Source organism: Mus musculus, chromosome X (assembly GCF_000001635.26).
Source record: "Mus musculus strain C57BL/6J chromosome X, GRCm38.p6 C57BL/6J".
NCBI classification, from domain to species: Eukaryota; Metazoa; Chordata; class Mammalia; order Rodentia; family Muridae; genus Mus; species Mus musculus.
Window position 1 is genome coordinate 94,141,525 of NC_000086.7, and position 10,979 is coordinate 94,152,503.

The window sequence follows — 10,979 nt, forward strand, 5'->3', positions numbered from 1 at the left end:
ATTTTATGACAGGGTCTTGTTTAATAACCCAAAGTTGCCAGAAATTCATGATCCTCCTGTCTCAGTCTCCTGAGTAAATATACCATCTACCAGGCTCCTTTCTCTTTTTTTTTTTTTTTTTTTTTTTTTTTTTTTTTTTTTGAGACATGGTGGCCTCAAACTCACCATCCTCAAATTCTCAAATTTAATTTTCTCTTGCCTCAGCCTCTCAAGTGCACAGATTACTGAAATGTGATAGCATATTTGGGAACAGTTAGGGGGTGTGCGTGTGTGGAAGACAGGAAGTTATCTTTCTTTTTAGACCAGATGACAGGGTCTCCTATAGCCCAAGCTGGCCTTGAACTTACTATGTAGCTGAGGATGCCCTTCAATGTCTAATCCCTTGCTTCCACCTGCCCAGTGCTAGAATTGCAGGTGTGTACCTCCACCCCGACTTCAACTGAAGCTAAGGATCAATTCTAGGACTTCTTGCAAGAACCTGAGCTAGATCCCCAGCCCCGTCTCTTAAGAACATTTACTTATTGGGCTCACCACATTGAACAACACTTCTATTGAACTTATTCCTCTACGATACTGTTTTCCTGTTCCTTTGTTGGTCTCTGTGTCCCATCCTGTGATCACTGATAACCAGGCTGGATCTTTCGTCATTGTTTTGTTTTTTAAATTTCAGGCAGTAATATTTGCTTTTGCTAGCTTTCTGGTGTGCCCTTTGAGAGGTTTTGACAGTTATATTGATTGTATCAGCCACCACTCTTGTAAAGTCCATTATGGCTTCACCTCTTCCTTATTTTCCAAGCCCTGGTAACCACTGGTCTGTTTCATTCCTGTTTTCAACTGAATGGTGGTCCACAGAAACCTGGGAGTGTCACCTTAGACGGCAAAAGAATTTTACAGGATGTGTTAGATCTTAAGAAGAAATCATCTGGGGTTATCTCTCCATGCGGGTTCATGAGGGCTCTAAACTATAATGACAAGAATCCTTAAAAACAAGACTGAGAAGGAGAAGGAGGAAGTAAGACGTGGGGCTGGATACCAGAGGGTGTTGTAATGTGAGCTAAGGAATGCAGATGACCTCAGAGCTAGAAAAGACAAGCCCCTGCCAATACCTTGCCTTAAGCTAATAAAACAGATTCTGGAGTTCGATCCTCCAGAAATGCAAGAGAATATATTGTGTTGTTAAAAGCTGCTCAGTTTGTGGTGGTACTTGATTATGGAGCAACAGGAAATGAACACACATGCCTATAGTATAGTCTCTTCTTTTTCAAACTGTCATATATAAGAAAACTTGCAATTATTTTAAGTCTTTTACATCTGGCTTCTGGCCTGACAACGTACATTTAAATTGTACCCATGTTGCTGGACATGGTGGCTCAAGCCTTTAATCTCAGCACTCAGAAGGCAGGAAGCCAGCCTGTAAGTTAGAGGCTAGCCTAGTCTACAAAGAATTCCAAGCTAGCTAGGGCTACATAGTAAGACTAAATTCTTCTATGGTTATGTTCTATGTACTTTACCACTACAAAAAGATTCTTCCTAACCCATATATAATTCAATAGGCGTTCCCAATAGGCAGACTAGAATTTCACTGGATATGGTTATCATAGATTGTTTATCAATTCACCAGTTGAAGGATATCTTGGTTGTTCTTAATTTTGTTGTTGTTGGTTTTTTTTTTTTTAACAGATGGTTTTAAAACCAAGGTATGTAACTCAGGAGAGCTTTGAACTTATTATGGAGATCAGCTTAGCTGTGACCAGCCAACCCGGGGCCTCCCTAAAAACAGGCATTTGCTACCACAATTGGCTTTGATTCTAATTTTTATGAATAAAGCTGCTTTAAATATTTGCATATAGGTTTCTGTGTCATGTCAATTTTCAATTCACTTTGCTATTTAAGAAAACTCGTAACTATTCATAGTTTTTAGGAGGTGGAAACAATTTAAATACCATTACCAGAGAAACAGATTATGAAATGATACAAACAAGAAAAGAAGTACAGGCTTTTTAAAGCCAGTTTTATTTATAAAACAAGTTACAAGTTCTGAGTTCCAGACCTATTTTCTGGAAATCAATTCAAAACTATCTAAGATAAGAAAAAAAAATCTTATCCAATGCTCTGTGCGTGTGTGTGCATGTGTGTGTGTATGTGTGTGTGTACACATACTTGTGTGCTGTGGGAAAAGTGCTTATTTTCATAGCAGACAAGGAACACTGGCTCTAATGAACTCACATCTTTTAGCAGTCCTGCTCTTTGAACGTAAATGAGATCAGGCAGCCCCTTGCAATGCAACTCAGGTATAGCCACCCTCCTCCTGGCTTTGCATTCTTAGCATACCCCAAAAAGAAAAACAGGAGCAGCTCAGCTCACACAGGATTGCATCTCCCAGTGATATGCCCTGAGAAAAACTGGGCTGTCTCCCCTTCTACATGAAGCAGAAAAGATGAACTCTGCCTAATGTTTTGCCCCAGGACTATCTTCTTCCTCTGTCCTGTAGGGATTAGAATGCAGCTGCTGTGATCTTTTGATGGTGGTAGGTCTGTACCCTTTCTCTGTTGACTGGTCATGGGGAACTTCTAGAAAGTCATAAATGTGGGTAAAAGGGAAAATACCTTAGTGCAATGGGCATCTGAGCCACCTACCTTCATGTCCCGAAGTTGACTTGTGTTTTTTTAACTACCTAGAACCCAAATCAATGCAGCATGATCATGTTGCGATGGAAAAGTGCTGGGCAAGTTTAGCCTAACTCTTGATGCTCATGCCAAGAGCCCTAACTCATCCTCCTTCCATCTTCCAGATTTCCTACCTGTCCACTCCTCCCAGAAGTTGGAGGGCAAGGAACCTATCAGTCACAGCCCTTTCCTGCAATGTAGAAGAGTAGAAGAGTCTGGAAGGGTCAGGAAAGAGATTCAACACAGCCCATAAATGGCACTTATGTCATTGGTGTGGTTTTTAAAAAGCATTAAACCATTATTGGGAAAGTTCCAAACAAAACACCACTATACACTCCTTTCAATTTACATAGTAGTTCCATTCCTGGAAAATTCCATGTACATTCAGGCCATACAAAAGCTACTTTTGAGTTAGGCTTGCTTCGGGCAGCACTATGCATAAAACTGGAATTATACAGAGAAGAGACGTCTAGGCTAGAATGACATGTAAAGATACTTCCCTAGTTTTCTTTAAAGCAATTTTAGAATAGAAAACAAAGACTTCAGAGACATAATTACAGGTAGGTCTTTCAAACACATGAATGTCAGGAATATTTGAAAAATAAGTAAGGGGCTGAAGAGATGGCTCAGCGGTTAAGAGCACTGACTGCTCTTCCAAAGGTACCGAGTTCAAATCCCAGCAACCACATGGTGGCTCACAACCATCTGTAATGAGATCTGCTGCTCTCTTCTGGTGTGTCTGGTATGTACAGCTACAGTGTACTTACATATAATAAATAAATCTTTTTTAAAAAGAAAAGAAAAATAAGTAAGATGTGGGAGAAAAAAAATCTTTCAAGAATGTCACATGCAGAGACATGTGACATTCTTGGCTCCTGCCCACTACTCCTTAGGTGACCCTTATCAGTAGATTCCTGTTAATCACTATAATGACCAAAATATTCCCCAAGTTTGTGAAGCACACCATTGGGGGATGCTACCTGTTCTACTAAGGTAAAACCATTGAACATGGCAGAATTTCTATATGAAACTTTAAGTACTTAATGTTTGGAGCCATGGTGAATGGAAGAAATGACTCTCAGTTTATGGATTTCCATTCAATATAGCATACAGGCAAAGTTTCTGACCCAAAAACTTCCCTGTCGTTTGTGTTTATTTAATGTATAACTCTGCACCAGAGTTTTCTGATTTAGTAGAAAGAAAAAGTAAGAAATAACTAACTAAATGGGACAATTATACTAAGCTTAAAAATGTTAATATTTACCCACATTTCATGAAAATATACTAAGCTATAATAATCTTTTTTCCCTTTGATACAAGATGTAACTACACAGCTCTGGCTGGCCTTGAACTCACTATGTAGATCAAGCTGGCTTTGAATTCATAAAGATCTGTCTGCCTCTACTTCCCACATGCTTGGGTTAAATATGCCAGCATAGATGGCAAATTTCTTTCTTTCAGACTGAGTAAACTAACTCCATTGTGTGTATATGCCACCTTTTCTTTATTCTTTCATCTGCTGCTGGGCATCTAGGCTGATTCTTACCCTGGGACTCACTAGGTTTTTTCTTGGTGGTGGTGGTGGGTTCCCCCCCCCCCCCGTCTCAAACTCAAGAGATCTGCTTCTGCCTCCTGAATGCCAGGATTAAAGGCATGCGCCATCTCGTCTGGCTTGAATGCTAAATGTTACTGATTTCTAGCACCGTAAAAAACATCCCTGGCTCTTTGTGTACTTTCCCAGAGCCTTATCTGGAATAAGCTATTCCTGCAAATATTCCTGCAAATGACCCAACTCCCTGTTAATGGGGAGTGAGTTAAAGACAACAAGTAAGCATTGGTGGCATGCATTGTAAAGCTGGAAAGTCCATACATAGTTCTGGCAGACAAGGTCTACAGCAGCCCCATAATCCCTGCCTCTCGGCTTCTGTAGGAGCCGCTCCTCTTGAAATTAGGAGGAGCTGATGCTTTCATATAATCAGCACTGTATGGCAAAGGTGATGGGCTGTACAAGATTTATATATGTATGTATGTATGTATGTATGTATGTATTTAAAATTGGAGACAGGAGCTCATGTAGCCTGGCTTAGCTGAATATGACCCTGAATTTTTAGACTTCCTGCTTCAGCATCCTGAGAGCTGGGATTCCAGGGGAGTACCAATACACCCAGTTTATGAGGTGGTAGAGATTGAACCCAGGCCCTTGTGTATGCTGGGCAGCCCTCTATCAACTGCTATATCCCCAGTCCTGGTTTAGTTTTTATCTCTCCAGTGCTAGGATTAGGCTTGCACCACTGAGGCCAGCTTTTGTTGTTTTGAGGTAGGTTTGTTTAACATTTTTGGTGTGAGTATGTATGTTTATGGGTGAGCATGCCATGGTGTATGCATGGGAAAGTCACAGGACAACTTCTGGGAATTGGTTTTCTCCTGCTACGTGAATCCCAGAATTGAACACAGGTTACTAGGTTTGGAGAAAAGTGCCTTTACTCACTGAACCATCTTGCCAGATCTCTCTCTCTCTCTCTCTCTCTCTCTCTCTCTCTCTCTCTCTCTCTCTCTCCCTTTTGAGACATTATCTTGTACTCTTGTACTGTAGCCTAGGCTGGCCTCAAATTCTTGGCACCTTTCCTGCCTCAGGTAGACATGATTATATTATGTGCATAATGATTACATGATGCTATATCCCCCTTGTAGGGAGACCTCCTCCCTTGCTAGCTTTACAGAAGCAGACTGGCTATCAAGAGGGACATGTGGCAAGGAACTGGGGACAGGCTCTAGCTGACTGTCCACAGAAAACTGAAGCTAAATGTGCCAGTTTTTATTGGAAAGCAAACCACAGCCCAAACCAACTGACTTTTTGTTTAGCGTTTAGAGAAGAAGAAGAAGAAGAAGAAGAAGAAGAAGAAGAAGAAGAAGAAGAAGAAGAAGAAGAAGAAGAAGAAGAAGAAGAGGAGGAGGAGGAGGAGGAGGAGGAAGAGGAGGAGGAGGAGGAGGAGGAGGAGGGGGGGAGGGGAAGGAGGAGGGGGGGAGGGGAAGGAGGAAGAGGAGGAGGAGGAGGAAGAGGAGGAGGAGGGGAGACTGGACATTGAACCCAGGGCTTCAGGCATGCTAAGCACGTGCTCTCCCTCTGTGTGTTAAGATTTATGAGGCCCTGAAACAGACCATGCAGATACTTCTTTTTTTTCCATTTTTTATTAGGTATTTAGCTCATTTACATTTGCAGATACTTCTTAACTCAGCATCTTAACTTAGCATCTTGACTCCCAGGAAGTATGAAAAAGTAATATACCTTAAGTCTCTCACGCTGTGGTAAGACTATTGAACAGGAATAGATAACTGATGTTTATTTTTAAACTATTCATAAACTATTAAAATTTTTAGGTTTGTTTCATTTTTAAAAATGTGTCTGAATGTTTTGCCTATAGATATGCCTGTGTTGGGGCACTTGAGTGTTTGGCACTGGACTACGGAACCTGGGTTCTCGGCAAGAGCAACAACTCCTCTTAACTGTTGAGCTAACTCTTAGCGCTGTTATTCTGTCACGTGCTTATAGAAACCTTTTCAACTCAATCTCACCAGATGATGTTTCCTTTAATTTCTTGGAGGAGCACACCTTACTTCAAATTGTGAACAACAATGAAAATAAAGGATTGTAATTTTCCCTTTCCCCTTCATTAAGGAAAACAATTATTCATTATTTTCAAATCTTACTCCTGCTTATTTTCAGTGACCTCTATATGTGAAAGCACTCAGCAGTAACATAGCCCTAAGATTCCTTAAATTGCTCACAGAAAAATGTAATCGTCCCTGTTAATGTAGCATTTTATGGCTTAAAATATTTGTTTGAGACTGGGTTCCTCTGTGTATCGCTGGCTATCTTGGAACTCCTTCTGTAGACCAGGTAGGCCTGAATATATTTTCTTTTTCATTCATAAGTTTCTCTAATAAATTTTGGAGTAACACTCAACTTAACAGACATTTGATTGAAGCAAAATTATCCTACAAATCATTTGCTTGCCAGTAAGTACTTAGTCTCCCAAACAAGGCACCTCAATGCTTCTGAAATGATTTTAAAAAACAAAACAAAACAAAGTTAAAGTCCGGTGGCCAGTTCAGTGGGTGAGAGGGCTTGCAGCCAAGCCCAAGCCTGGGTTTGATCCCTGGAATCCACGTGTTGGAAGGAGAGCACTGACTCCTACAAGATGTCCTCATGCTGTGGCATGTGTATGCCCTCAACCCTCCCCAGAGAATAAAAAAATACATGTAAAAGGAGAGAAAACCCATAGAAATTATATTTTAATATTTCTGCTTTCAAATCAGATATTTTAGGGCTAGGCATGGTGGCACATACTTTCATCCTAACACTCAACATGCAAAGGCAGGTGGATCTCTGTGAATTCAAGGCCAGCATGGTCTATGGAGTGAGTTCCAGGACAGCTTGGGATACAGCAGGGCTACGTACAGAGACTTTGTCTCAAACAAACATAAATTAGATATTTTTAAATGTTCACTTGAAATGTTGTTATCCTGACTGAAAGATTACTCAGATTCATTTTAATAACTCTTCTGTTAGTTCAAGCACATCATTTAACAGAAGCCATTAGAAAATAGCACAGCCTGGCCAGCCAGCCACATGGCAGGATGGTAGCACTTCTGGCTCCAAAATAGCACGGCCTAACCGAAAGCATTAATTCCAATAATAACTTCTCTACTGAATGAGACTTGACAATAAATATTGCAAAATATCATATAACTAACCTGCACAGGGTAAGTGGTATTTTAAATCAATGTTAAAGAAGTAAGGGAGAGGGGGAGGGAAGGAAAGAGAATGAAAGGCAGGACAAATGAACCAATAAAATGGTCCTAAGTATCTTTGTTAGAATGAAATACATTTAAATATCAGGGGTATAGGATGGCCTTGCTATGATAGCAGCGTGAGGGTCTGAGTTTGAAACCCCAGCACGTGTACCCTGAGTACTGTAGTGGATGGTGACAGGAGGGTTGCGGGAGCTCAGGGGCCACCCAGTCTGGCTGAGTTAGTATTCCAGGTCCTAGGAGAGACCTTCTCAAAAGATAAAACGGAAGCCCAGCTTGGTGCAGCTCAAGTCTTAAACTCAGCACTCAGAGGGCAGAGGAAGATGGATTGGAATCTGTGAATTCCAGGCCCTCGTGGTCTACACAGTGAGTTCCAGGAAACTAAGGCTACACAGTGAGACCTCAATGCCTCCACATGATCACACACACAGGAGATACACATGTGTCGCACATGTACACACACACAAACACACACAATTATTAAAAATAATTTGAATATCTGAAAAGGAATAAAGAAATGCGATGTAATGAAACAGCCATCCAAAATCTTTGTGGAGGCTGCAGATTTTTCCATGAATCAATAAAAGAAGGAGTTATTAGTAGGACAGTCTATGAGGATTCTGTGCACATCCTAGATTTTAAAACTTCAAAACCTACATTTTTTCTATAAAAATCTACATTTTTTTCTATTAGTCAGACCTTTGAGAAACTGGAGATCTACAGTCCAAATTTTACAAAGCACAGTCTCTGGCCAAAAGCATCCTCAGGGTAAAGGGACAGTAATTAAAGTCACCATGGCGTCACAAGTCTGCTATCTTAGCAGTCCAGAGGTAGGGGGTTGAAAGGTCTGGAGTTCCAGGCCAGGCCAGCCTAAAGCACAGAGCAGGAGCCTGCCTGGAAAGAGAGAGGAGCGGGGTTGGGGGAACAGACAGAGATACAGAAGGGAATTTTCCCCAAAGGATATATGCATACACGTGGATGATACTGCCTTCCACGGACCATCTTCAAACTTTATGTTTGTTTGTTTAACACAATAAAATAAAGCTACAAAGCATAAATGCTAAGAGACGCTTTCAAGCCACTAGAAGCCGAGCTTGGAGGGCCATAGTTTTAACCCTGACACGTGGGAGGCAGAAGCCCTGACCGATTTGGAACTTGCTATGTAGATCAGGCAGGCCTTGAACTCACAGAGATCCGCTTGCCTCGGCTTCATAAACTAACACACGAGCAATCAATCTCACAGAAGAGAAAGGGCCTTGCTATTAAGAGATGAAAACTAGATCAGCAGCAGCCAACCACTGGGAAAAGTGCGGAACATGTAAAGTGAAAAGGAGAAGTTATTCGCTGTCTCCGGTTGTATAACTAGGTAAATACACTTTCCAGAGCCAAGGCAAAATTTACAAGCACGCAAAGACACAATATACTCCCAAACTCATCAGAAGAAACGTAATAATTTCTAGTGTGGACCAAAAAGGCGTAAATCCACAATAATCGCTCTTCCCTATTTCTAACAATGATATCTAGGTAGAAAAGAGAAAGAATTACCTGAGGTGTCTGGATAGCAAGCAAGAAGAAGCTGGTCGGGAGAACAGAACGAAGGTCCTTCTGGCTCCATCAGCGCCTCGGCTCTGCGTCTGGTGAGCTGTGAGCTCTGCATAGATAAAGGCTCTCGCCTCGCCTCGCCCCGCCCCTCTGGACACCAGGCTTTGGTCCCCGGAACTCTGGGATGAAGAAACTGACTCCACGAAGTTGGCCTCTGACCTCCACAGAAGCGCTGAGACGTGCAAAAACGCACAAACAACTTTAAATTAAAAAAAAAAAAAAAAAAAAAAAAAAACCTTGAGCTAGGCGAGATGGCGCGTGCCTTTGATTCCAACACGCAGGCAGAGGCAGGCCGATCTTTTAAGAGTTTGAAGGCAGCCTGATTTACGAAAGGTGTTCCAGGGCAGCTAGAATATAATGCTCAAGACCCCTAAATTCAACCTCCAGAACAAACCAAAAACCTTGAAATTTTGCCTTACTTGTAATTCCAGAACTTGGAAGATTGAAGCAGGAGGACCTGGAATTCAGGCTCAGCGACAAAGCAAATTCTAGCCAGTCTGGGTTACAGGAGACCCTCATGTCTCAAAACAACAGAAATGTATAAGGGAAAAAATACATATATATGAATTGTTTTAGCCAAAAAAAAGGAATGAATTTATATCATTTCAGGGAAAATGGACACAATTTGAGATAATCATATTAAGCAAATTTAGCCACTCTCAAAAAATATGAATATTTTTCCCTCATTTGTGGTTCCTACATAAAATCATGTGTGTATCGATGAAATAAAAATAGAAATGAAAAAAAGAAAAAATTTGAACAATACCAAAAGAGAGAGAGAGAGAGAAAAGAAAGAAATGAAATTGTCTACAGGGGCTGGAGAGATGGCTCAGAGATTCAGAGAACCTGCCGCTCTTGCGTTAAGTTACCAGTACCCACATGGCTTACAAACATTCACAACTCTCCTTCCTCCTTTTTTTTTTTTTTTTTTTTTTTTTTTTTTTTTTTTTTTGGAGACAGGGTCTCTCTCTCTCTATCCCTAGATTTCGTAGAACTCACTGTGTAGGGCAGGCTGATCTGTAACTCACAAAAATCTGCCTGCCTCTGCCTCCTGGGTGCTGGAATTAAAGCATGCACCACCACACCTGTTTCTGGCGATCTGATACTCTTTTCTGGCCTCCAAGGGCCACATATGCAGTGCACACACATGCAGTGCATTTCCATACATGCGGGCCAAACACATACATAAAATAAATTAAGTCTTTTTTGAAGAAGAAATTTTCTTGAGAAAAGGGGGATAATGGGAGTGGTAAGGGGGGAGAAAAGAGGGAGAGGGGAATGTATTGAGGGAAGACATTCTCAAATACAACATATACCTGTAAAAGAGTTTCAACTCCGTTTTATTCACTGGGGAGCAGATAGCACACTGCATGAGGAGGGAACGGAGGACAGGGTGCTGGAGTTGGTTCTTCACTCCCTTCTCCCTATGGGTCCTGAGGACAGAATTCGGTTTCTCATGCTTGGCAGCAAGCCCGTCTCTCTAGATCGTATAAAAGTTTGGTTTTTGGGGGGTGTGTGTGTGTGTGTGTGTGTGTGTGTGTGTGTTTAAATGTTTCAAAGAAGTGATTCTTACCAAGGGGAGGGGGTGAATTACCGACACTGTCCCCTACCTTCTCTTCCAACATCTATCCGAGGCACTGAAAGCAGTGTAAAAGAAAGAGCAATCCCTTCCTTACAGGCCTCCAAAAAATGCACAGCGGGCCTCTGCAAAGATCACAGCGGGGGGGGGGGGTCGCCCAGAGAGCTTGAGGAGGCAACTTTTTGTCTTGCGTAAACACAGCGTGAATTCCGGCTTACCTTTACACTGGACAAACATTCGCCAGCCTCAGAGCAATATCAGAGACCTTGAGGACTGAACTATGATGTCACACAGCACCTAGACTAAACCCTGAGTAAACT

General features: G+C 41.6%; 1 protein-coding gene across 2 annotated transcripts in view; it reads right to left on the reverse strand.

Moving 5' to 3' along the window:
• Zfx (zinc finger protein X-linked) overlaps positions 1 to 9,121 on the reverse strand; it is a 76,015-nt gene extending 66,894 nt beyond the window's left edge. For both annotated transcript variants that reach the window (XM_006527967.3, XM_006527965.3), the window contains exon 1: positions 9,024 to 9,121. In XM_006527967.3, the coding sequence (XP_006528030.1) occupies positions 9,024 to 9,093 (70 nt within the window). In that variant the 5' untranslated portion in view covers positions 9,094 to 9,121. The remainder of the gene's footprint in view (positions 1 to 9,023) is intronic.
• Between the last annotated feature and the right edge of the window lie 1,858 nt (positions 9,122 to 10,979).